Genomic DNA, 27,852 nt, shown 5'->3' with positions numbered 1-27,852 from the left:
CCGAATTAGCAAAACAATAGCAAGAATGCAAGATATTCACGCTTGCTTGGTCTCACAGCAGTAATGGTAAAGTTCTTTATTTTGTCCCATTAGTCCATTAAGAACAAAGAAATGTGGATCCCTTGTGGTGGGGCACATCTGTTGTTCTCCCAGTACATCCTTTCAATGCTAGACTGAGAGTGAAGTAAAATGTACATCTTCACTGATGCCCTCATGAGAAGCCTTTACACAGCACTGAACATGTTCATGTTGACCTTTCCTGCAAAGACCACCACACCGGGCAAGAAAGAGGGAGATGGATAATTACATACAGGCACATAAAATATGCAAGGAAGCCACAAATGCACTGGCAGTTCTGCACCCTTTCAGAAGCAGCACAGACTGTAAGCAGTTGGCCTTTTTGAGACAGCAGTAGGTTTATATACATGGCACTGCTCATGGAACCTGTTCCTGCAAGCTTCCACTGACAACTGTCCACGCATGGCAAGCTATTGCTTTGTTGTGCTTGGCAGCGGTGCGTGCACTTTCTTCAGCGCCATGTGGCACCATGTCTCCCACGTCGATGTTATGTACAGTACAGGCAATACTTGCTGGCACACATTAAGGGGTCTCGGCAGGGGCCACATCTCAAACGGTGAGCAACTTGCGCTTACAATGATGCTCTGGTCATGCTATTTACAAGCAGCGGCCCCTTTCATCAGCAAAACGGTGAAGCCGTTGGATCTTTTGTCTTGAAGACGTCCTTGAGTGACTTCATGGCCTGGTCGGCCTCAAACAAGAGGTCATCTGAGATGACACCTGGAGGTGGCATATTTGGCATCAGGTCGTGCATAGGTGGGGCTGGCGGCATCGACGGCTGGGGAGGAAGTGGCACGGCAGGTGCTGGCACGTCAGTGGGGAGAACGGGCGGTCGTGGCTGCGGTCGCCGCTGGTAGCTGCTGTAGCCACTCGGCCTGTCCCCCTCGCTTTCGTACGTACTCAATGGCGATGCATAGTCCATGCGGTTCTTGCGACCTGCCCCGTCAGCGCTTGCCTTGGATCTTCCAGTGCCCCTGGTCCTCTGCCTGGGATCGCGCTTAGTGGCTGGCTTTGTCTCTTGTTGCTGTTCCCTGTCGACCTCCATTGCACTGTCGTCTTTGGGCTTTGAGGCAGGTGTCTCAGTTGCGATCAAAGCAGATCCCTTTTGCAGTTGATCAAGCCGTTTTGCAAGACGTGGGTCCAACCGTAACGACACTGCACTACCATTGGCAGCTAATGCAGCAGCTTTCCTCGGATCAGCTTTGGGGACAACTTCGGCGGGCAAAGGTGCGACCTTCGGTGGTTCCGCAATGAGTGGCTTGTTTTCCACTACCAGCTGTTGCTGCGGTGGCTGCTGCTGTTCAAGGTGACGGGCCATTCTCGGATCACGTCTGACGGTGGGCAACTGTGGCAGCACAGTCACAGCAGGTAGGGGAAGGGACTGCACAACCTCAGCAGAAGGCACGACTGGGGGCGCTTTTTGGCTCATATACTTGGCAAGACGAGGATCATTCTTGAGCTTAGTCTCTGGGATGCTGCCGCTGTGCGCAACGTCATCGTACTTTGGAAGTGCCCTGAGGATTGGAGTGAGTCGGAAAGGCACATCTCCATCTTTGGACTCCACAAAGGCTACTTCGGCAGCTTTGACAACAGGTGGCGGTTTGTCTCTAAGTCTTGGGTCTCGTGACAACTGTGACAGTTCCGTTGATGGTTTGGCAATCTGGCTGTCGCCCCTGGCCCGCCTCGGATCTCTACTTGCAGGTGGCAACGAAGAAAATGATGCAGGTGTTGTTGTATCTGCCACCGATGTAGCAGCCGCAGTGGCAGCAGGCACACCCGAGAAAAGCTGCTTCCAAAAGTTAGTCTGTGACTGACTGGGAACTTGTCGGATGCTGTTCAGCATGCTGGCAATGTCTATCCCAGCCATGGAAGGCAACGTGACAGCAGGCTGTTGCATTGTCGATGGTGCACTTGTGGGGCCTGTGCTGGGAACATTTGCTGGCACTGTGTTTTCCACTGGCTGAAAAAGGAAAATGCATTTTTGTCACCACTTGAGCTACGAAGCTCACATGTACACATGCAGACCAGCTGAAACGCCACCAACCTCCATTCAATTTTACCTCATACGCATGTCGTATGGAAGATTTCATGTTATACCAAATGAAAAACATTCATTTGATTTTTCTTCCTTACACTATCCCAAATGGGAACCCTAAGCAAAGGCAACACTGGTGAGAACAGCCACCTGATGAAGAGACAAATTATTATGATTTATGAAGCCACACAATACAGGTGGCTCTGATCAGGCTGTGCAAACTCCAGCACTCCACAACACACAAAAGATTCTCTAGCAATGCATATGTGAGCTATTCATTCACAGACTGAAATTTCAAAAAGGACCAAGAGAGTTTAAAAATCTAAAAATGCTTAGCTGATGTAACAGTTTCTTTACAAGTTTCAAAGAGAATAATTTTACAAATGATGCAGTTCTGGAAAATAAATATGTAAAGATGGTCAGACTAGGATGATAAGGTGCCTCAAGCTTCATTAAGTGAGCTAATATGGGAAGGCATATGGAGCTGCAGCTGCAGCAGACGCTGTGTACTAACTGCTGATGCAGTCACTGATCAAATAAGAAAACATATACAGAACAGCCCCACTACTACGTTTTAAGATCGATGATTTTCTTGCTGCTGTGTCGTTTTCAGTAAGCTCCGTTAGTTTAGCTTACATAGGATCCGATGCACTGGGAACCCTGCTCATATGTTGCAAGTGTGGGCCTGTTCCCGTAAGATACATAGCAAAATAGCACTCCGAGCTGGCCTGGTTTGACTATGGAATTAATAGCACGATATAATAGGGGCATCAGCCATGACATGCTTCCAGTTTCTGCCAGCAAAAGCATGGTCTTCGAGATCTGTATTTGGCCCTGAAATTAGTTTTGGCACCTGCAGTTAGTAAAAGTCAGGCGGCCTTCGAGATCCGTTTCTGCTGTCAAGAGAGGTGTTGTGTTGGTGTGGACTCATCATCATCGTTATTGGTGGAGGTGTCCAAGCTTCCCGTGGTCTTCTTGTGCAGCCATACCGCACGTGCCCAGTTCTTTAATGCTTCCAACTGTTGGTGCCAGCGGAATCGCACACATCGATTACGTTTCTGTGGATGACCCTGTTCTTAAGGGGGGACATGGTGTGTGGAGATATTTTCTGTATCTTACGTCCAAACCTGATGAAATTAAGTAGACTTGTTTGGTTTTTCATGCTGATTTCAAATATACAATAATTTTTCTTGTAAGCAAACTGGTTTACAAGATACACAAAACTGCCTCTCTTTTGTTTCCGGAGACAACAGGAAAAAAGTCATTCAGCAGAAAGTGAATATTATCAGATAGCTAGATACTACTACAGTAGAACCTCGTTAACGCATACCTGCCGGGAACGCCGCATAACTACGCACTAAAAGGTAGTGCGCATTAACCACCAAGTAAAAATTTGCGTCTCCTCGCATACGCCATCGCCGCCAGCAAAGAAATAAATACAGTGCCACAGCAAATATTGCCTAAAGTACCCACTGCAAAGCCTTTTCTTTCTTTTTGCCAAACTGGAGAAAAGATTCTGGTACTCTCGCACGACCGTCCGATAGTGCCGATAGCGTGCAGTGGCGACGCCAAGGAGCATTTCGGAACTTACAGGGTCCGGTATACGCAGTGACCAGGGGCGTAGCCACGTTAGGGCACACCGGGCCCGTGCCCCCCCCCCGAAATTTTTTTTTGCCATAGCATATAGAGCAGAAAATGACACTCGACCACATCTGCCTGCTCGTCCCCACTACAGATCAAGGAGGTGCCCCCCACGAAAAAGATTTCTGCCTACGCCGCTGGCAGTGACCGACATAGCGACAGAACGGACAGTGTCGGCTTTCCGTGATATATGTGTGTGCGTCTATACCGCCATCTGCCACTAAATGAAAACTGACACAGTTCCAGTGAAACGCGGTACGGCTGCGTGCAGCCGATCGTCTCCTGGCTAGTTGCGTGCAGCGCGTCGCCTTCTCGGCTCACGCCGTCACTGCCGGGCCACCAGGCCGCTTGCTGTACCGCACGCGCGCATTTGTCGTGGGAGTGTTCTTCGTACCCACTTCGCTCCAGACCGTGCACAGATGCGGCGATGAGAACAGATGAGCTTGTTCGGTTAACGCGGCGATAACGAACTTCCTGCAAGCGATGCGCACTCCGCGACGCTCTAGCGGCCCTGGCAGCGGACGGACGCGCGTTTGGGTGGTCGCCCAATAAAAGCGTGCAGTATGGTTACAACAGCGCTACGCTTGCTGTACCATACGCATGCGTTTAGCGTGATAGCGTCTATGCAAAGAGGTTTCTCGTCACCCACGACCAGCAACGCTCAACTCGGCAACAGCGAGCTGCTTTCGTTTCTACAAAGCGGCGCGCACTTGAACACGGCCCCGCACAACGAGGCGGCAGCGATCGGCGGCCCAGCGCGTTCAGGTTGTCGCCTATTAAAAGCGTGCAGTAGGTTTATAGTGGTGCTGCGCCGCACGCGTGCCCGAACAGATATCTGAAGATATCTATTGTGATAAGGTTGTCGGCGATAAGTCATACTGGCGCGTTCGTCGGCGGCCGCCGCCTCACCTTCGTTCTTTCCCGATGCTTACCCGCAAAGGCATCGCCGCAATCGCGCGGAAGTCGGAATCGGTGATCGACCGATCTACGCACTTCTCGAAAAAACTGAAAACCTTTGGCGGCACATTGTGGCGTCGGGAAGTTCAGCGGCGCAGTAAAATTTTATGGCACAAAACGTTATCGCGGTACGCAGGGTACGCACTAACCGGTAGGCGTAGGTTGAAGCACTACGGCTTAAGCGGTCAGCGAATGCATTAGGCTCTATGAGACTCGGTCGGGGATTCTCCGCAACTACGTTTTAACCGTTAGTACGCTTAAAGCGGGTACGTATTAACGAGGTTCGACTGTATATGCAATAAGTGCAACGCTGCAAACAGTTTTCAGATCGGATCATAACTAGTCATTCTGCAGATGATCGAAATTCAATGTTTATACCATGACTACCGTAAAGAAAAAACAAAATCAATTTTAAGAAATCTATGAGCAGAAAATTAGAATTCTGCTCTCAGCACTTTGTGATACACAGCTGGGACTTTATGTTGAAAAAGTAATTACAGCTCTAGCTGTTCTAGATCATGAGATATCACTCCGACAAGCTAAATAAATGACCCAAAAACATTTAACATTCAGCTCGTACTCATTGCACAGATCTAAACTGCAGATGAAATACTGATCTTATAAGACTTCTCTTAGGCTTTACATGCGAAAAAATAGCTGTAGATGTTAATAATATAATTAAAAAAACACTTTTTTCTTTGATGATTTTTTGGTCTCCACAACCCATGTCCCCCCTTAACTCTACGGTTTTATCTGTCAATGAGATCGTAATGATGGCAAAAGCCGCATGGCACTGCAGGTGCAGAAGAAATGCATTGTGCTGAAGTGGAAGAAAATGCAACAAGCAGCAATGCACAGTTCCTTCAAGTGTAAGCATTGAAATGAAACTGTGCACAGTTCACCACTACTCTTATTTTTCCATTTCTCAGCTCTCCCATTTCCTGGCAATCTCATTTTCTATTTTTGGCGGTCTCTTGCAACCGCCATTTTGCCATGTCTGCCTTCGTCACTACTTGTGGTGCCGTCACAAAAGATGCTTTGTTATGTGCATGATAGCAGTGATTCCGCATAACAGAAAATGACCTGCCTCAATTAACAGCTATGAGGAAACCATGATTTGAATGTTGACAGTATGGTGTAGCACACGTGTGGCCTAGGACACAAATTCTACAACTGGCAACTCAACGAGCACATTATTTCACATTGCTGCCTTGTAAGCCTACATAATGAATAGAATGTCATTTCACATGATTACCAGCTGTGATCACTACTGCATAGCACTTCAGCAGCTACTTGTATCGCTCATATTGAAGCAAGGCCAGGAGTAGCCGCTGTTAGCAATGTCATCTTTAGTTGTTCATGCAACGGAGTATTAGTGACTATGCAATTATCTAGCACACACTGAAGCCAGAACGTTAAACAAAAATTCAGTGTCAGTAACTTTAGGCACTTCAAGTCACATCGAAGTGAAAATATGACGAGTACTACTACTTACTCCCTGCTGGAGTTTCTTCAAGACTGCTCGAAGTGGCTGGTCATCATCATAATCCTCGTCGTCGTCGCTGCTCTCGCTGTTGCCTAGACAAACTATGTTCTTTGGCTCAGGCTTGGCTACCACAGGACTTTCTGTGTTGTCAGTGGCCGCCGCTTGACTTGTGCCGCCAGAAGTGGGTGACTCGGCAGCTGCTGTTATCTCGGCTGCACGCTGCTGCTGCTGGATTCTCATGAAGAGCTCTCTCTGTCTCCGTGGCAGGTTCGGAGGGAGGACTTTCTTTTCACTGACAGCATGAAGAGAGTCATCACTGGTGTCCTGTTCGTCTGTATGCGCAGGACGCTGTGGTGATTGATGCGGTTCCTCTGAACTTGCATCAGTCGAGGGAATCTTTGTTGGCTCTGGCCCCTAGAAGCAAACAGTCAGATCAGGAACGTGCTTATGTACAAAGTCTATCTGTAAAGTAATGAGACTGGGTATGGTAAAGAGAATTCATTTATCTGATCAGTACATATTATTTAAATTCTTAAAAATAGTTTTCTTGGCTGTTGATACACTAAGTACAATGCGATTTCCATGCTGCAAAGGCTCCCGAAAGTCAGCTGCCATGACCTCTCTCAGATGCCGTGTCACTATCTGTGACAGCCCGATGGATGGCGAGAACACCGTTGAAATGATCACCTTTCTGGCTTCTCTTGAGCTTTGCAAACAGGAATAAGTCTGCCGGGATCACATCAAGGCTAATGCAGCCTTGATACAGCCCTGGTGTGAGCCCGACAGACTTCCTGTTCCGAAATCTCAAGAGAAGCCAGAAAGGTGACTTTATGCAGACTGCAGAAAGGTGACCGTAGACCCTGTATGGCTACTCAAGTACTCTGCAACCGGCAAGATACCGAACCCATAATGCTGCCTTTAACGAGACTTTTATCAAAGCTGCAAAAAGAACAATGCCAAAAATCTTTTACCCCAAGAGTTTTCCAGAGGTACTGTTTCGCAAGATCCAAGGCAGAGGAAGTCCGTATGACAATGATAGTGTACAGTACCTATATGCATGTGCAATGTGCACGCGTGTTACGCATACATGTCACCCACATCACAATGCACAGTTGCTAGTTCTAGAGCCTGGCAGTGAGGCCCTCTGTGTTAAAAAATATCAAGCTCACTCATGTTGCCCGCAGATCACTTTCACCACTGTTCGATGGCCATGTTATCAGGCAGCTCATAAACCTGCAGGATCATTTATTTTTTCTGCAGTACTTCTAACGCTTCATGGCTAGCATTCCTTTAACACTAAGGGCGATGTTCTGCTCAGTGACATCGTCTTTCTTTTTCTTTTTATGCTGCACCCTCTCTTCTTCCTAGTAGTAGTCACTGGATGTCATGCTCCAGTGTCTATAAATGTTGTAACACACAACTTGCCAGATGACATGGTAAATGCATGATTATGCATATAATAGTACGCACACATCAATCACTGCAAGATCTGACTGGTCTTAGTGGGCTTTCTTAACATGTATCTCATTAAATGCTAGAACATTCAAATTATAGCGAAGCAGCACATTCATGAGGAGGCAAGCAATCCAGTGTACATAATTCGCAGTGACAAGAGAAGTGGTTATTGTTAGGAAGAGAAATGTGGCACTATATTCTGCATCAAATAAGACAACATGCCTCAGTGCCACAGGGAGGGCGTTGGGGAATAAAAGAATAGGAGAGGGGGAGGGGGTGGGAGAGTTGAACCAACATGCAGAATGGGCCGTCTGTGACTTCCACTAGCCAAGCAATGACGAGCGATTGCACTTGCCTGGCTGTGTGGTGGCGAGGGTGAGCTGAGCAAGTTCAGGCCCGGTATGGATTGGGGCGCAGTATGGTGTGGTGAGTGCTGGTGTGGTGGACTCATTGGATGATCCTGACTTGAGTCATAGAATATCCCGAGTGGGGACATGCCACCAGCAGGAGCAAAGCCGGGACCTGGATTGGTATTATTTTGCAGTTAATACACACACTACGAAATTTCAACATGTTATCAGGGCAAAGTACAAAACCAACCAAAAGTCTGTCAACCAGAATACCGTATAAATGCGTGTAAGGGCCGCACTTTTTTTTCAAGAAATGAGGGCCAATTTTCAGGGTGCGGCCCATACACGCGACATTTTTTTTTTTTTAAGTAAAAACGCACCAGTTAGCGAACGAAGAGCGTTTATTGCAGTATACGACATTTCTTGCGACATACGTGCTCAATCGTCGTCACTCGGCGAGTCCTCAGACTTGGAGTCCGAGATGAGATGGTGTGCTGCGAAGCGCCGTCACCCCACATGCAGTCATCTTCCGTGCCATCCAAGCTGTTAGATATCCCGGCGACTTTAAAACTTCGGGACACAATGTCCGTCGACACCGAGCTCCACGCAAATGGGATCCACCCAAGTACAGTCGCCAAGGCTAGTCCCTTCACACGCAGCATGTCCGTTGTGAGTGCAAGACCATCATTCCGCACTTCAGTCACATAGCGGAGCAAGTCTTCTTCCAAATCGGGAAACTTGCACTGCTCTCGTCGGAAAGCGCGCTTAGTGCTGTTGGTGTTTCGCAAGGCTTCTTTTTGAGCACACCAACATCGAACACACTTCTCGTCAACGTCGAATTTTCCGCCGGCGGCACGTTTCCCATGCTCGAGAGCATACTCGATCACCTTCAACTTATAGCCAGCCGTGTAGCTATTCAGGTACTTGCCCATCTTGCCAAAACGTGAACGCCGAGTAGAAAACAAGCTAGCACGAAGGTCATCGAACAGTGCAGAAAACTACAGCAAACGGCTGAGCTGAACTGCAAAAACCCAAACAACACGAACGCCATGTCAAAGTTGGTGATGCTAATGCCGATATGAATAGCGCCGATAGCGCGTTTGTATAGAGATGTCAGAAGCTAAAGATAAAATGCTGCTTTAACCTTTAGTTGGCGGGTCTATGAATACTAATAAAAAGTTAAAATTTTTAGCCCACTTCACGAACATCTTAACACGAATAAAATCCAAAAATATATATCAATATACTCTGGTGACGATGATGATGGTTGCGTTTCCTTGCACCATCTATCAACTACGCCTAGAAGCTTACGCGCGCGCGCATTTTGAATACGTATTGGTTGAGGAAAGTGTGGGTGCGGCTCTTACACGATTTTTTTTTTTTTTTAGAATATGCACTTCAAAAAAACGGGGTGCGGCCATTAACGCGTTTATACGGTACCCATGCTGATATCACAATGGAAACAGATGAATTGAATTGAATTGAAAACAACTCTATTCAACGGAAAGAGGTATGCCTATTATTTTCCACTTACATTAAAGTCCATCTTTTCGCTCAACTGTTCAGAATTCCTCACGGTTACATTCATGGGCAACAAAATTGGTGAGTGACTGTACTAACAAATATTACAATATGTGAGTGGCTGCTTTCGTTGCAGCACTTCGCAAGTGCATTACGGATGCATTAGTAATTTCAATTAATGTTGTAGTGACCACGTAACTCACAGGAGTACGGCCACTAGCGTGGGTTCGGACTTAGCGAGCCACCGGGCCGCGTCTGCCGTCGCCTCGCGTGAACTAGCGCACCGCTGCACACGCACGTTCGAGCGCAAACAAGGCGCCGAGCGTAACGCGGCAAGTACACAGTACTGCTCTCGAAATCCGCAACACTTTATTGCCTGCGGCAACACCACAAGACGCAGTACAACGCCCGCTCCCAAAGGCGGCGGGAGAAGCAAAACAGGCTTAACCACGCCACGGGCGAAAGTACAACACAAAGGGTGCCGCTAGCACGTCTCCGCGGGCAAAAGGGCTCACGGGGACACGCCGCTGAGAGAAACGTTCCCTCGCGACTATGCTGCGAGCTCTCACGATCAGCGACCAAAACAGGGCCCGATCGCTCGAGCAAGGGCAAACTCCACTCGCGTTGGCTTCGATAGATACGGTTTCGGCGTAGTAAGACCACGCGCGAATGCACCGCACCGCTCTTCAGCCTAGCGTTCGGAAAGGACAACGTAAGGTAAGCGCTCGCCGCTGGCGCAAGGCACCGTTGGCGAACTCCGTCCGAGCGAGCCCAAACAAAGGAGCCGACGGACAGGAAAGAAAATGCGTGCTTACCCTACGAGGTCCAGAGAGGGTCTGACTCCCCCGCCGCGCGCAACGTCTCGCGAGACGCGAGCACACGAGACTCGAACGTGGCGCCACCGTCGCGATCCGGCGCCGGGGTGAGGAGGGTTAACGTCACCCCCGCTCGCCCAGCGCCGTAGGACGGCGGAGGAGGGGAGCGACATGATCGGACATGAGGATGGCAGAAATAGGCGAAAAACCCGCGCAATGGCGACGGGCAAGCCTCAATCCCCACAATGTGCAGCAACTGTGCAGTTCATACCTCTGTTTCTATGATACTGAAGGACACTGCTGTTGAAATAGTTACCATTTTTTAAGAACAGACCATGATGCAGCAACAAGCCTGGTAAACCTGTCTATCAATTAAAGGGGCACTAAAGTGAAACAATAAATCAGATTAGACTGATAAACTATACTTTGAAAACTATAGTGTTGTTAATTTCACTGCCATAGGTTAATTAATAGATGAGAAAATCAATGTCAAAAGTATTACTCTTAAAATTCCTGCTGAAATCTTCGATGGTGACATCACAGATTTCAGAGTGTTTTTTTCATATTTTGGCCCCATTGGCTCTATGAAATTTCCTGAAACTTGGTATGTTGAGTTTCTGGCTCTCTCAGAAGACAATGTACTTTATTTTAACTGATTAGGGACTACCTAGGCCTCAGCGAACGCAATCAACATCAATCACGTCGTGGCGACTGGAGCGAGAACAATGTGGCGTCACCACCCGCATTTTCTTTTTGCGCATTTTCTCACTTACCAAGCGTCTTCTCGCAGCAAGCATGGTATTTTGGTATCGTTAAAGAGTAATTTACTAACACAAGAAAAATGGTTTTTCTCTTTAGTGTCCCTTTAAGAGCAAGTGTTTTAAAAGGGGGAAGCTTCTGTTTTAATCATTTTTACATTCCTGGTATTTGTGCAACGAGATTGCAATGCTGAAGTGATAGCAAAGGCACGTACCACTGCCACCCTGATCTTGCTGAGGTGGTGAGGCTATGGTGGGGGATGCAAAGCCGCCCATCTGGCCTTGAGGCAAGGGACGCATGGGACCGCCGGGGCCCATGGGGCCTGGTGGCCCACCAAAGCTGTCCTCAATGCAGTGCACAGGTGATGGGCGACCCATCTGTGGTGGACTGGCGCCTGGTGGCGGCATAGAGCCACGTACGGGGCTTTGAGACAGGGAGTCCATGTAGAATAAAGGTCTGCATTGGCACATAGAGAGACATCAATGTTTCCTCCTCCGCAATGATGAAAGCAACAGAGGAACACAGCCAAAGTAAAAAGATTCCAGTTCACCTTAATTATGCATGAATTGAGCATATCAAATTCATATGGTAAATTAGACAACCCAAATTCATTGCAACTGATTTTTTTACGTCATTGAAATTAGATGTCTCCATACAGGAGTATTATTTCAACACTCCTGCGGAAGTTTCTCTCTAAAAATGAATCCTTCGGCAACTATACTTTGCATAAAAGTCAAATTTCAATTGAACAATGTATCGACAAAGTGAAGCAAATTGCTCATTTCACAGAGTTTTGTTCTACCAAGGTTTAACTGTATTTTTTTAAAGAAAGTGGATCTGAAAATTGCCTACGCATTAACACAAGGTACAAAGCCGATGCCACCATAACCCAGCAAAGAGTGCCTAACCTGTGCGGGAATCCCTGCCCTGGTCCTCTTGGGGGACTCATCATGGGGGCCCCCTGTGGGGGACCGAAAGAGGGGGGTGCATTTGGACCCCCTCGCATCGGTGGCCCACCTCCGCCCAGGAACTGCATGCGCCACGTCTCGGCCGCCTCCTTCACGTGTCGTGGGGGCGAACCCAGCAACGATGGCCGTTTGCCCGGCTGCGGTCCCCCTCCTCCAAAGTCGTCACCTGGTCCCATGTCCTCGTCAAGGCAGTCCGGCCGATCCATGGGCTCGGGGCCATTTGGGCCAGGCCCAGGGGGAATGTCATCGTCGCCACGGCTGCCGTGGTTGTCCAGATACTGCGAGCACATGTAAGGTACACTTAGCACAACATACGCTGCCACTGGTTGCGTCTAACAAAGAAAAAGAAGCCTGAATATTCCCCTTCTTTCATTAATTTAGTACAACAATGCCAACAGCTGTAGCTGCTAGAGCTGTGTTACGAGCCACATTTCTGGGCATGTCCGACTTGTCACTGGAGTCATCTTAGAGACTCCGGACTAGGGGTTCCTCCCACGCGCTTCTTTGCCATTCAAACATCAATAAAGACGTTTTATGCTCTCTCTCCGGGCATGTGGTGGGCTCACTCTAAAGTGCACTGACCCTGTGGAGCAACCGTCTTGTCTCATCCGTCAAGGGCTGGTGGGAGAAACGGCAGGCGGTGTCTGCGTAGCACTTGGCACCCGTGTGAAAGAATTTGCAGGGGAAGTCCTGGTGCATGAAGGAGCAGTGTTCCCCGCGGGCACAGTAGCCACCCAGGTAGAACTTGCACAGGTCAGCCTTGCGAGGCTGTGGCACATCGTGCGAAAATGGGCAGTCTGCCCCCTGCATGAGTGAAAATCACCTTTTTTGAAAAAAAAAAAAAACATTTCACCAGCTCTTGGTTGTGATCGGTGCCCACAGTTTCCTCATGCCTTGTGACAGCAGTGTGACAAAATTACTTTTTTTTTAAATTCATGACAATCAGTCCAGTATTCACTTATCTATAGCGTTCATTTATAAGGTGCAATCTACAAAATGCATAGAAACTGGATATACCCCATGGCTAACCCAGAAATCACACTGCTTTGGAGAAGGGCACTTGTCTTTGCATTTCTGCAATATTCCTGCTGTCATTGAACCTCATGTGAGACCACATAAGTGTTTGTTATAGTGATATCCAGCCTGCCAAATGCAAATGATCAGAAATCTTTTATCAAACAGTGATATGCCACCACACTGACATAACCAAATGAATCCAACAGACAATTAGGCTAAGGAAAGCATAGGGGACATTAATTGTTGTGTTTAACTGCAGTGTAGTAGATGACTTAAACCGACGTGCATTAAAGCGGACGAAAAATCACCCTTTCTGTCGGTGGGATCCAAACCCACAACCTTTGAATGTTTCGAAGGTTGTGGGTTTGGATCCCACCAAATCCATGATCTAATAAGATGTCTAATAGCACAAGCAAGCACTTGCCAAGCTGCACACACCTTGACACACTTGGAGTCGAGGTAGAATTTGCATATGGAGCGCTTGGGTGGGCCGTCACCACGTTTCCCACCGGCGCCACCGCCCCTGCCACCCGACATGGCCAGCTTTTTCTTCTTCTTCTTCTTCGGTGGGCCCGGTCTTCGACTGTCCATCATGAATGACTTTCCACGACCGCGTCCACCTCGACCGCTTGGAAAGCCACCAGCGTGCGGTGGCGGGGGTCCCCCCATGCCTTCCTGGTGACCCTCAGGGCCCCCGCTACCTTCAGGCGAATCACATCCTCCTCGTGGAGACCTGAAAGTGGGGCAGCCACAGAAAGGCTGTTACCGCTGGTACGAACTAAAAAATGGCTAGAGTGTCAATAACATGAAGCCCCATAGTGATAAGCCAATGAACAATTCTGCTAGAACTCAAAAGCACGCTTGTTGGCAAGAGCAATAAGCGCGTTCCAGGCTTGGATCGACAGCTCTGCACTTTGGTAAATTTTGAGGCTGGCTCTGCAGTAATTCCAAATTCTATTCCCAAATACTACTCATAAGTTATAATGTCATCCCATCATTTTAAGGAGTTTTCATGCAAACTCTTTAAAATGTAATATTAACCAACTCGCCCACATTGCCGTTCGTCTTCCGTTCTTGATACAGATCAATTCTCGATACAAAATGTTTCATGCTTGCACTACTGTGTCTTCTTTACTACAAACGAAATTGGTGTTGCAGGTAACTGTTACCTAGACTAGTGAGAAAATTCCTCAGTTGCCTCATTTTAAGCAACAAAACCCGACTGTTTCAATAAGATTTTAATTGAAGACGAAAGAAGGAGGGGTCAGGTATCTCCCAACAGTAGCCAACAGAGAAGTTTGTTGCACTTTTGACTGTCCGTGTTAGCTGTCCACAGTAGTTTCAGAAAAATGTGATCAAATGAAAACAGAACATAGCGGAAAAAAAAAGAAATACAAGTGACAAAGGTAAAGATTGTGTGCAGCCACCAAAGTATCGCTTGCAAATAGTGCTGAAGAGCGTGAAGAACAGATATAGTCACATGAAACATTAGTAACAATTAATATTGCGCAGAATACATGCTGGGCCTGTGGTTGTATAAGCATATTTTTTGCTGATTAGCCTGTACATACCCAGCAAAGTCAAGTGACAAATGCTCCGTTGTAAGTGTGCCTTGCAGTGATCTGTCAGCATACAGTAGACTCTCAGTAAATGGAAATCTCTAACAAAACTGGTGCTTAAATGGAACAACTGCCTCTAACATGATTGGTTTCATACTTGAATTCCGCACCCCTGTTCGTCTGTAAACGGAACTCCTGTTAAACGGAACATATTTCCCTGGTCCCTTCAGGTTCCGTTTAACGAGAGTCTATTGTATTCTGTAATTGTGGTCTTTGGCACCATCTGCAATCTAACCAACCAGCCCAAGAGCATACCTTCAACAAAAGCTGGCAAGGGCAACAGAAGCATCCACCATTATAGTACATTTCATTCACCAGCATATTCCAATCGTCGCCATTCAAAGCCCACACAAACCACTAAGTGACGACCGTGCGCAGTTCCCGTCAGTGAAGCCCCTCCGATACCCATGCACAGTGGCCAGCCTTTCCGCATGCAGCACACTCCCACTTGTTACAAAGGTCACTTGGGCTTACATATCGCACGGATGTATGCGCATTAGTAGGCCACCGTTTAGCATTTCCTCAAGCACCCCTCGGGAGGCGCATAAACGCTCAAATTCCAACTGGTCGTGGAGTAGAGCCATGCTACAAAAAAAAGAAAAACAAGCAAAGATGCCATCAAGGCCATACAGGCAGTGCCCTGTTTCTAGCAGGCTAAGCTACAGACAACCAAGCTTTTTGTCATTTCGTGCACCATAAACTTCAAAGAGCACGCCATTTCTTACACAGCAAGAAGGGGTGAGAAATTACTTAGGCTTGAGCTACTAAAACAATTGTGTTCTTTTTCTCGCCTTCATCACGCTCTTCTCTGTGAGCCTTTACTTTACTTGCTTTTGCCAGTATTTGCCAACATTGTCAGTATTTACCAATTAAAACTGGCTAAAACAGAGAGAGGTTGGAGTGGAAGGAATGACTAGAGAGCACTAACCAAAAGGGTAAACAGAGGAACATTTTAAAAACACAATGCTTGAAAATAGTGCCACAGCAAAGCCATTGCTTAACACTAGAGATTGTATAAAACTTTTTGTGATTACATTAAGGCTCATGCGGTATGCTTTGTTCATGTGAAGAAACAAACGTCTCATTGATGTAATTAAGGGCTTGATGGAATGACACCAAGGTAAAACAATCATTAGTAAAAAGGGTGGTCACGGTGCAATATCGGGAAAACACGTTGATATTTTCAGAATATGTGCCAATTTCCAGAGATCTAGGTCATGATAATGTAAAACTATTCCATCTGTTTTCATTTCAAATCTGCAAATCGGGCGCTAACCACATCGCATGTACTGCATACAATGTCCGTTCATGCCCTTGAACATGGCCAGTAACATTCCTCTTACAAATGGTAGTTTATTCGATGCACAGGAGAGATCCTGCCAGTATTCAATTCATGCTGGTCCTTTAATATACTCACGGCATGTAGCTGTCGTCATAAGGACCGGGAGAACTGAAGTCTCTAGGGGGCATGGAGCCACCATGGTGAGAGTGGTGCCCTCGCGATGGCCCACCACCAGATTCGGGTGAGAACCACACGGTGTCATCAACCATGCGATCATGGTCTACGTAATGGGCCCGCTTCTGCTGCAAAGTCAAAATAACACATTCCATCAGCGTGGGAATTGGCACGTACGCCAGCTTGCTAATCAGCCAATACTTCAGATTCACACAGTCCTTGCAGTGAAGAAAGCACTGGCAAGCGAACTTACGCTGCGGTAATAAAAATCTTCGTCTTCGTCGTTGTCCTAAAGTTTTGGGGAAGAATGCAACACTGTCCTGCATAAATTGCATGCATGCCCACTGCACTTAAACAACAACACACACAGTAACTTACACTGCAATAACAACAATAATCATCTTCCTCATCTTCCTACAAAGAGAGGGGATCATGGCATAGATATTCAGTGGCATGTTCAAGGAACCAGTGATTATTGAGCGAGCAACAACTTACACTGCTATAACAATAACCATCTTCGTCATCCTCCTGCAAAAAGGGATATGCATGCCTTGAAGCACAAACAGCACATCGAGGACGACAATGCTGTAGTGCTCAAGCAACAACTTACACTGTAGTAATAGCTGTAACCATTTTCTTTGTGTTCCTACAAAGAAGTGAGAATGTGCTGCACGCTAACACATATCCTAAGAAATACATGGGGTTAAATAAATGCTGACAGAAAAATTTGAAGGCGAGATAACTTGTGAGAAGGATTTGTGTGGAGACACAAACATCAGCTACAAAATATAAACAGCAAATATAGCCTGGAACATATTTAAAATAATTTTAAAGTGTATGCCCCGCAATTGAGCACAACATGGAGCACCTCACAACATCGACATCAGCTTGCAAGCAACCAACCACCACTTTCATCACGAGTTTGTGTTAGCTGCTGTGATCCTTGCATGTGTCAATACCTAGAAACTGCCGGTCTTTGTTAATAAATCACCACACCAATTATTTAAATGTAAGCACAGCCCTTGCAGTGTGCCTTTCAGCATGACGTAATTACCGTATTTATTCGAATATAGGTCGACCTTTTTTTCCCAAAAATGTTGCCCATAATCAGCTATCGACCTATATTCGTGACCAAAGAATCTCGACCTATATTCGCGATCAAAGCGACCAAAAGCACCGCACCTATGCCGTTCAACTGCCGCGCCTGCTGTTCTTCAAGCAGTTCCTGCTACATACGCACATTATATACCATAAAATCTGGTATAAAAACCGTACCCGTTCGCCTTTTCCGACTAAGTAACTAAGGAAAAAACAGTTATTTGTGCAATAGCTGCACACCGCCTTTTCAAAGCCCCCGCGAAATGCAGCCGCTCCGCCATGTTTGCGCTGGAACCCATGATTTCCCTAGGTAGGCCGTGAAGTCCCTAGCCCCCTAGCTGTGCTGCCTGCCGACGCCACGCAGCCGCACTGGCACTTTAAGGCCTCACTCTTTGTTGTTTGATCTGACGTGACGGTTCGCATTTGCAAATGCGCGGTTGCGACGGTGTCACGTCGGTAGCGCTACACAGCTGACTTCAAGCGTCAAGTGATACTTTTTGCCGAGAATTCCAGCAATTGTGCCGCTCAGCGTGAGTTCGACGTAAAAGTTGATTAGGGGTTGGCGGAAGCAGCGGGACCGACTGTTCGCGTGCAATGGATGGCGTCGTGCTTTTCGCGGCCCAGCAACTGGCAGGCATGACGCTCTTGAAAAAGAACTGAGGCTCCGGGCGTCAAGGAGGCCCTGCAGAAGGCCAACAGACCTGGTCGTCATACCGCTAGGTATGACGTCCCGGCTACATTAAGGACCGGGTGGCGAAGAGTTACAAAGAGTGGCTTGAAGGAGGATGCTGCAATGACACCGACGGGACGCCGCGAGAAGGGCTTCCCTCAATGAAGTTGCGACGTGGGTGAAGGACGCGCGGAAAGACTTGCCAGCGGAAATTATCGTGACTGGCTTTAAAAAGTGCTGCATTTCCAACGCAATCGATGGCAGCAAAGTCGACGTCATTTGGGATGCCGAGGATGCCTGCGAATAATCCGACAACCTTCCTTGCACATCTGACGAACATGACACTCCCGGCAGCGACTAGGGCGCTAAGTTAATTGTAAATAAAGGTGTGCTATGTTTCAATTTTCCTGTTTCTAAAAAAAAAAACGGGTCGACCTATTTTCGAATATTTTTTTTTTATTTCTGGTAGAGTGCTATAAGTAGGGGTCGACCTATATTCGTGCCCGACCTATTTTCGAATAAATACGGTATTCCTAAAATGTATTTACAGTCATTTTATAGCGTTAATGCATTTGTGCCTACAATGGATTGCAATGCATACTTAAATATCTTACTGAATACTGTCCAGTGAGTTAAACTGCTGAATATTGAATTTCATTACGTCTAGCATGTCATAAAGTAAGACAACACACAAATCACACAGATGCAGTCCTCACACAAACGCATACAAGCACGCAACCAACCACAGATTCCATGCAAAGATCTGAACAAGTGCAAATATTGACACAGTCAAAGCTTTAACTTGAAAAAATTACTGAGAATTTCAGAAACTTCACAGCAGCCCAAAGCAGAAAACATTTTTGAGAAGCACTCAGATATCTCATAGACGGTCAATCAGTCAACTTACATGCCAACTTCGTGCCTGAAAATGAGGAAATAGTAAGAGGGCTGCTAAGTGAAGGGTTTGCACACATCCTGAACCTCTGTTTGAAGTCTGTCCTGACACTCCTCAGAAGGGAAGCCGCCAACAGTTGATGCAGTGGCCCCATTATAACAATTGCACCCTACAAAATTTGTGACACACTTCTCAATAATTGTACCTTGCTACACACAAACAGCACACTTTGACCTGGCTCATAGATAAAATTTGCATAGCTATCAGCACAGCTGTATTTTTATACAGAACATATGTGTGGTGTGATTAAAAAATCGCTCAAGAGGGAATGTCCAGCGACATGCCTGGTTCTAAGATTTTTTTCGTCACTTTGAGCTGCCGTCTGCCCGTGTTGTTTGGATGTATGCAGTGTGTGGAAGTACACTCGAACCTCGATATAACGAACTCGGATATAACGAATTATCAGTTATAACAAAGTAAATGAGGAATAGTCTTGTCATAGATACAGTGTTATAAATAAACGTTTATAACGAATTTTCGGATATAACGAAGTTATTTTCGTGGTAGATGTGACTTTGTTATAATGAGGTTTGAGTGTAAATACATTACCAGTTTCTTCAATATATCAAACACTAGTCACAACCCATCAATGATAAGAGCTAAATAAGAACACCTCAGAAGTAACAAAGACATAGAGATGAACTCGTATACATTTGTCTCAATGTGTATTAGAAAAAGGTGGAGCATTACATGGAAGTGACCAGCGGTGTTAGAACAAGAGAAGCGTCAAAATGCTAGGTAGTCAGATTCCTTGTCTGACCAGTGTTGATTACTGTCTTCAACGAGCCATTTGTGCAAGGATAAATTCTTTTCCATGTTAATAACGCCATTTCTAACTAATGCGGATTTCAGTTTCCCAACTTCAAGCTAATACCATACAGAGACAATCTTTGCGAAGATGCGTAAGCTAGACAAAGCAGCACCTGCGTAACATTTCGCTACATGCCACACTGAGTTCATCAAAGATCCTTGAGCAAGGTTGTTCACTGGTCTCACACGCAGAATTTTGCATGGTACACCGCATGCCGAGTCGTAATGTAGTGTATAAGTTCAGATACACCTTTTCCTTGAGTTCTAGTATACCATGTTGGGACTTCAAATAGTTAGCCGGCACAGGGCTCGCAGAGTTACTCAAGGTAGCATATTCCATTCGCTTTTTTCGCACCTTCATATCATTCATCTACATCTCCCTCAGCTTTGACATCATTAACACTTGTTGGAACCACAGTCGTTTGTCAGCCTAGCAAATTCCACTGCCCTCACCTGTTCAGAGTGACCACACTCAACTGCCTGTGTGTAACATTAACAACAATGAAAGAACAAAGACAGAAAAAAAACAGAGGCCTAATCTCCTACCTTTTGCTCGGGACCACCAGGCTCGTCCTTCTTTCGCTTTTTGCGCTTGCGTTTCTCCAGTTTGGTGAATGCCGGGCGCAGTGCCTCCTGAGGAGGCAGTGGAGGCCCCTTGAGCAGTGGACCTGGTGGCCCTGCACATCAACAGCATACAAGGTGCATTAATTTCATCACTGAGGAAGTACAATATTGAGAATTAGAAAAAATCTCATCTGGTCGGGAAGTAATGGCATGATAGAAATCCAAAAAGAAACGCCGACCATAATGGGAAACCGAAACGTCATTTTTTTCTACAACCCCATTTTGGTTGAAGTTTCCTTTTTTTTATTTCTATCACTGAAAAAGTATTCTTTCAAAACTATATTTCTGTTAACTTTGCGCCAAGTGTAGACTGGAACAGGAAATGAAGGTGGAAGATCAATTTCTTGAATTAAGTCAGGATGAAATAAAGAATACTGAGATTTAAAAAAACTATGCAGCTCAGTAAAAGTTAAGATTTGCCAAGATTTTGGTTCTCTTAGAATACACTACAGTCTATCTTTAAACTTAGGAAAATTAGCTAGACCCAAGCAGGCACTGTTAAAATCTATAACATCACAGCAAGCTGCTGCAGAAACTTTGAGCACCACCAGTCTTCATTTCTGAATTTTCCTGGCGAACCAAGCCTTCGCACAGCGTAGGAGTACTTGGTACCACACAGATAATTTACTACTGCAGCATGAACAATGCACAAGCTACAGACAAGTGGACAGCACAAACCACAAGAGATAACGAAAGAGAGCATTCTTTTTTTGTTGTTCAGTATCACGAGAATGCCAGGTATTCGCACTGTTGCTGATTTTACTGTAGTCTGTATGGCTGTGATTTGCACCCTAGACCACACATGCTTTTGTTTCCAACTGTGGAAACATTGTCTAACCCTTGCACTACAATGTGCAATGGTTACATTACAACAATATTGATTATATAACTACTTTTTGTAATAGCATTATGTGTTTTGTCCTGTCCCTGCTGCTGTATAGGTGACCAGCGCATATTTAAGCTGCAAAAACACAGCCTTTTTCTCTAGCCCCATACTTTAGCAGTGACAAATGCACTGTATACTCTGCAGCAAAAATACAATTTGATTGATTTATTAATTGATTGAAGTGCATTAGCACACTACCTGATAATGCTGCCATGCATTTTCTGTTCAGGAATTGATCATTTGCAGGTGCTGGTTCGAAAACAAACAGAATACTTGTTTTCAAAAAGTATATAAGCACACGTCTGTGTGAAAACCTGCTTCTTCAGCTTCAAGACAGTAGAATGAAAAAGTGGCCATATTACCATGTCAGAATTTATGCTCCAATTTACCAGACTCCACGTGAAACCTTTAAGGTGCACAATGGGGCTATTTGTATGGGGTACTTCTCATACCAGCTATAACTAGCACAGTAATGTTTTCTGGGGTTTTACATGCCAAAACCATAATATGTTTATAGTACACGCTGTAGTGGAGAACTTCAGAAATTTCGACCGCCTGGATTTGTTTAAGAAAACGCCTGTATGTTTAAGGTTGATGCTCCAGTGGCATGTTGCTTGTAGTCCTCCCAAGTTACTCTTGAACATATTTTTTATTGGTTACCGAGCTGATTGGCTTAATTACCTGTGAGTTAATACATTTGTTGTAAGGAAAAACGACTTATATTTTATAAGTTGTAGATTGTGCTAAGGAACACACGATGAGGTCGTTTTCATGATGTTATATTTTGTGAGGTTCTCCATTTACAGGCACTGAAATGTCTGCAAAATAAAAAAAAATCTCACTATTCATGCATGTGGATTGATAAACTGCTTGTAAAAGACTAAGTGCACCATAAAAGTGTTCATGAGTATGTTCAGTGCATGTTAGCAATGCTTATTTCATATCTTATTCTGCTCAACTAGGCATTTTTTCTGCATAGAATGTTATGTCTATAGTCTTGCCCCGTAATCAAGCTATGCTCAACCGGTCACCCCATATAGAACATCAGCAAAAAGAATATATGCTGATCATATCCCAATCGAAATCAATAAGTTTCTGTGCACTCCTGTACTTGTGTTGTGATGGTACAACACTGTTAAGCAATGAGGCTTTGTACAGAAACCCCAAGTGCCTTTTTCTTGTTTTGGCAAAGGATGCTGCTATAGCATCTTTTGCCAAATTTTTTGCCACTCATGTTATTTTAGTGTGAAATCAGTAAATATTCAGTGATAGTGTGCAACAGTTTTCATGCCCACCTCCTTATTTATTTCTTGTTTTAATCCGGTATGTTGTATAATCCATGATTTTTCTTTTTATTAGTATTAATGTCTGCCACATTTGATAATGTGGCTGACATATATTTTGGAGTTGTGAAAGTGGCAGAGGAAATTAAATGTGTATATTTAAATTTTCTCTATGAACACACCGGTTCTCTGATCGTCACTGTCCTCTTGACCTGAATCAATGATTTCTCCCTCTTCGAGATCGGCTGATGGAACATCTTCGTCCACGCCTTCACTGTAATGACAAAAGTTTACACAGTAAATTAAAATGAAGTAGCAAAGTCTGTAATATATTTGGTTCAGCCTGCTTGTACAGCAAAGGTCGAATAGCAAGCTTCACAAGCAGTGCACCTTATATACACAATGAAAGCATAGCTGCAACTATTTTTCATTTGGTCGACTACACTGTGTTATATGAGCTACCGTATGTGAATGCTTTGACATAAATTATTACAAGTGTGATAGCAGTACTCTTGGGCAGGTATCTTGAGCACTACTTCAAAAAAAAAAACACAATATTGCAGGTATAAAAAATATATATGAATATATGAAACCCGACTCTGATGCCAAATTCACACGAGTTTCTAAGCATATTGCGGCCATTTTTTTTACGCAGTTATGTCTCCTAATTATTAAGCTGCACCCCAGAGCAATTATTACCCCGCAGCATTTCCTTTTCTGGATTCTATTGCACACATGCACATCAAGAGAGAATGCACAATGCAATGAGTCATGAGACAAGCCATCTGTGTCCTTCGCAAAAAAAAAGCATCAATCTTATATCTCCCCAACATTTGCTACAAGCCACACGAGCTCTTTTGCTTGTCAAACACATTTACATAAAATGATAATATGAAATTTTTCGCATGCTTTAGCTGTTTCGCACATTCCATACACCAGCAGTCAATCACTGTTTTGGTTCAAGCCTCACTTAAAGCCAACGATAAATTTGCTTTACAGTGGTGGCAAAGATAAAAACCCACAAGCACTTCAGCATATGATGGTCATGCACGTACATTTATAGTTTCATAATGGCACACGAGAAAAGTGTGCTCGTGCCGTGAAGTTTATCACTTGAGTACAATACAGCTCCGTTAAGTAAAAAATGTTTTGTCATGTAGGAAATAACCTATTTTTAAATATGTAGGTATGCAAATTAACTTGCAAGCCTCACAGCACATTATCGAACTTCTGCTTCATGTGTAGCAAATAAATGAAACCCACAAAGGCCCCAGAAGTTTCACACCTCAAGATTCTGATTAACGTTGAAAACTTAATGCATAGCATATAGCAATGTTTTTGACACACTGGAGTAAAACTTCAGTTGTGGATAGTTCATAAAATCGATTACTAAATAACTATTACCTAGTATTTTAAACTTGTTCAACATTTCATTTCCTTTTTATGAACTTTTCGCGGAAAGAAATGAAAGGTGAAATTTTTTCCTGGCGTGAAATGGTGTTTGGGCATTATAGAATTTAAAAATTGTGCTTAATGACCCAAAAGTGCATGGTTGGTTATGCACAGTAGTGGTAAGCTCAAAATTAATTTTGAGCTACAAATTCAGAGTGATGGCTTGTGGGCTGTGCTTCTTAAGAAATTAACATGAGTGTTCGAACAACTACACTATTCTGTGTGTGTAAATGTCAGTGAACATGCAAGGTTCTTCAACATGTACCCAAAGTAGAGCTAATGTGTTTCGCATTCTACTGTATAAGCAGAATGCCATAGGTGCTGAGCGAATACGCCAGCTCACGACATTACCGCATGCAGCTTTTTCTGACCTTGAGCGCACTCAGCTGCAAAAAACGGCCAACTGTTTTCTCAAAAGTAGCGAACACGCACAGCTGTCTCGAAGCAGCTGCGTTATTTGAGCAGCAGCCAAATAGATCACTAGGGGATTGAAGTCACACGAATAAAAGGTTATCTTCCACACTATGGCATACAGTCCAAGTAAAGCAACAAGGCATGTCGCTAAATTTTTATCTATGCCACATGAGATGTGTCCTAACAAGCTGCGCAAGGTTGTTTTTGTTATTATTAAATGCATTCGTTTATTCGTGCTGCTGAATAACTCAACGTGTCATGTTTTAAATGTCATACAAGCTATGCAGTCTCAACAAGACTTCAGTAAAACTTCTTGCTGGATGAAATGGTTGACGATTTTGTCTGTTCCTGTTCGTTTCACTCAGCCCGATGTTTTCGTTGAAGTTGGTTACACTTAAAAATTATAAAAAGATCTACATTACACGAGAGGACAATAGGTGGGCTGTGCCCCCTCTTTAAGTGAACTGGACAACTGAAAAGAAAAAATGCCTATGTGGGTTGCCAACACACAAACCAATGATGTGTTTGAGCAAGTATTCTGTATTTGTAGTTTGACGCAGACATGATCCAAATCAAGTGTGCGCAAATTAACATCAAGCTGTGTCCTTAAGATATTAACATATGTACGTTCCAACAACAATATTCTCTGCGTGTAAACACCAGATTAAACATGTGAAGTTGTTTTATCACCTTCTATCATGTAGTTTTTTAGAAACTCAGTTTTAAAATGGAAACATGGTAGCCTTTCCTGTGTGCACTCAGAACGTGCAATACTTGCAATGAATCCACAGAACGTCTTTGATTATTTAAGCACTGCTTTTATCATTGGAAAATATCCTTTAAGATAATTTGGCCAGTTTGCTGTGCAATTTAGTAATATAAATTAGCCATTCCATATATTTCCAAGTGCTATGCATTTCTACCTGGAACCCTCATTGGCATTATCTTATTCTTACATCTTTGAAAACCTCGTAATTGCTCAGAGCACCGTACCGTCCAATTTGAATTTGCCTCATCGCAAATTTCCAAATATAATTGCTTCCTGGTTATTGTTTTCTATTATTTTCATTTTTCTGAGCTACATTGATGGTAATGTACACGAAAAAAATTAATAGCGCTAGCCGCTACCAAATAAAGAGGGCACCAAATTTTAGTTTTGAATGAAGTATGAAAAAAACAGTGGGCATTTAGTGGATGAGCCTTTAGAGTATACGGCAGTTAAGACAGTTCAACAAGAGCAGCATTTAAAAATAGCTTTTGTAAACCTTAAGGGTTGAAAATATTCTTGTACACCATAATATTTGCCTTAAAAACATTGGTAGCATGTTGCTTGCATTAGGCCACTTTCAGCACCAGCAAAAACAATTTGCTCTCTTCCATTAACTGGGCATGACTTTCACCATTAATGTCACATATCTCAGACACAATTTGGCTGCCAATTACAACAGAAGATGCCACAGACACATCCAGCATAAAGTACCAGATAACAGCAATAAAGCACCCACTGATGGCTGAACAGTGCTCTCTGTGTGATGAAAAATTTTGGCATTTGCAACTAAATGCAGAAAACTACTGAAGTGTGGAGTATTTCGAGTGTTATGGAGCCACAGCTAAGATTTAAGAATTTTTATGTAATTAAACAAAATGTAATTTAGAATTTACACGAGTGTGGGCCCTTTGTGTGCATGGTCATCGTTGCACTACTTTATAACGCTACTCATCTTGCTCTCCCAATCAAATTCCCCATTAGTTAACTATCCTGTGCTACTAATTATGATGTAAAGTGGGTCAGAGATTTAAATATCTGAAACGGCAATAAAATCAAAACTGAAACCATACTTGTGCCACGTGACCTCAGATAATGCGTCATTGCCCCTCGAACTAAGAGCCTGAAACTGCACTCGAGGGCGGAGTCGACAGAAGGGGCCAATCAGCCTGCGTTTCTAGGGCACAGAAAAAAAAAAAAAAAAAGGTGCTCCATGCTGCATAAGTTTTCAGCAACGGCGTCGCGATTCACTTTCTCTATCGGTTCGATTCCGGTCTTGCATGCTCTCAACTGTCAGTCATTCTTCGCGGCCACGTGACGACGCATGTGACCTCGTGACGTGCTTGCCGAAAAGCACGCGCCATCTTTTTTGTTTCTTTTTTCGTTGAAGGTAGCTTGGCCATTATTTCTCGACTCTTATCAACACTGATCGAGAATTCGGTGAAATGTGAAACTGACGTGAGAACGAACTTCTTGCTTTGGTTCCTACTCCAATCGTAGCGTCACAGGCCGTTTCAAACCGTTGAATACCGAATATTCGTCCCGTCGCATGTTAATGCGAGGACTGCACTCGTGCGGAAAGATATATTTTCAATTTGCGGACGCCTAATCTGTTCCTGGGGAATTAATTTGACGGCATAAAGGCTGCGTCATTACAGCTCCCATCACAGTTAGAACGGCCTGCGTGCACTTATCACGGATGATCGAATTACAAAGCGAGGTTGAATAATTGAGAATACTCGGTTCACGGGCAAGAAAATAAGAATACGGACGTTATTCCGCAACTAATCCAGATGGCATACATTATAAAACAATGGGCCGGCGGAGCTCGAGTGCGCAGTACAAATGCGGCACTTGTTACAAGTGCAACAGCTGGCAAAGTCTCATCTAAATATGGCCGACTAGAACAAGCGCCCTGAGGCGCAAGAACTGCTAACACATACTGCACAAGCCTCGCAATAAACTCTTTGATATGCACAGCGCGAGAGCGCCTAAAAATCGCCGTTTTACAGAGAAATAGATTGAGGCAACGATCGAAACAGCACTGGAGCGTTCAAGGAGGAGCACATAGACATAACATATCGGGCAGGGACGGGCCCCATATCGGGGTCCCCGTCAAAGCATCAAGTTACACAGCGAAATAAACGAAGCAAGGAAATCTATCTGAGCCCTGAACGCTACGACTAGACCATGCACAAGTGAAGCGAAAGAGATCGCCCAACACCCAAGTGAAGAGGCGTTCGCAGTCAGGCCTAAGCCCGGATGCGTCCGCCATTATCGACGTGGCCCCCATTACCTTGGTGGTAGGGTTCCGCACTTCGGGAAATCATTTCGAGAGCACAGTTTAGCCATCGGCCGTACTTTTGCGGGGAGGACAGTTAGCGCCGAGAAAGAACTCGCGTTTCAATATGTAGGTTACCCGACCTTTCCATTTCTCCATTCTGTGTGTCTTTGTTTGCATGCCCAACCTTAGGGAGAGCTTTTGCAAACACACTTTCAAGGGCCATCTACGCGCGGCCGGCTCTCGGATGTGCTGCGCCACACTGCAGAGATCGATCTTGTTATGGGGGTTTTCAGAGTGATGTCGAAGTGTTAGCGCTAACCGCGGACATATTCCTCCAGAAGTGGGAAAACACTGCGTCTCGCAAACGACACACCACATTTGACCGCAACGTCATCCTCGATGAGGCAGCCGCAGGAGGCGACGTCAGCAACAAGCGCTGGAACGCTCCCATTG

At 45.0% G+C, this 27,852-nt stretch overlaps 1 protein-coding gene across 3 annotated transcripts; it reads right to left on the bottom strand.

The window, feature by feature from the left end:
- Window positions 1–35: 35 nt before the first annotated feature.
- Window positions 36–27,829, bottom strand: LOC119404684 (zinc finger CCCH domain-containing protein 4). Of its 3 annotated transcripts, none has more exons than XM_037671295.2 (12): window positions 27,540–27,829; window positions 22,666–22,757; window positions 20,237–20,367; window positions 16,119–16,285; window positions 15,176–15,286; window positions 13,521–13,815; window positions 12,648–12,869; window positions 12,006–12,343; window positions 11,312–11,553; window positions 8,008–8,174; window positions 6,207–6,611; window positions 36–2,038 (listed from the first exon to the last, which is right to left on the bottom strand). In XM_037671295.2, the coding sequence occupies exons 1-12, from the start codon at window positions 27,620–27,622 to the stop codon at window positions 698–700; spliced, it is 3,594 nt and encodes a 1,197-aa protein (XP_037527223.1). In that variant the 5' UTR covers window positions 27,623–27,829; the 3' UTR covers window positions 36–697. The 3 variants fall into 3 exon arrangements, with proteins under 3 accessions (XP_037527223.1, XP_037527228.1, XP_037527230.1); XM_037671300.2 differs by lacking the exon at window positions 27,540–27,829 and adding an exon at window positions 27,412–27,532; XM_037671302.2 differs by lacking the exon at window positions 15,176–15,286 and having other exon boundaries at window positions 27,540–27,828.
- Window positions 27,830–27,852: the final 23 nt, after the last annotated feature.

This window comes from Rhipicephalus sanguineus, chromosome 9 (genome assembly GCF_013339695.2).
Source record: "Rhipicephalus sanguineus isolate Rsan-2018 chromosome 9, BIME_Rsan_1.4, whole genome shotgun sequence".
Lineage (NCBI taxonomy): Eukaryota > Metazoa > Arthropoda > Arachnida > Ixodida > Ixodidae > Rhipicephalus > Rhipicephalus sanguineus.
Note: the sequence above shows the minus strand (reverse complement) of the source record. Positions and strands in the feature narration are given on the sequence as shown.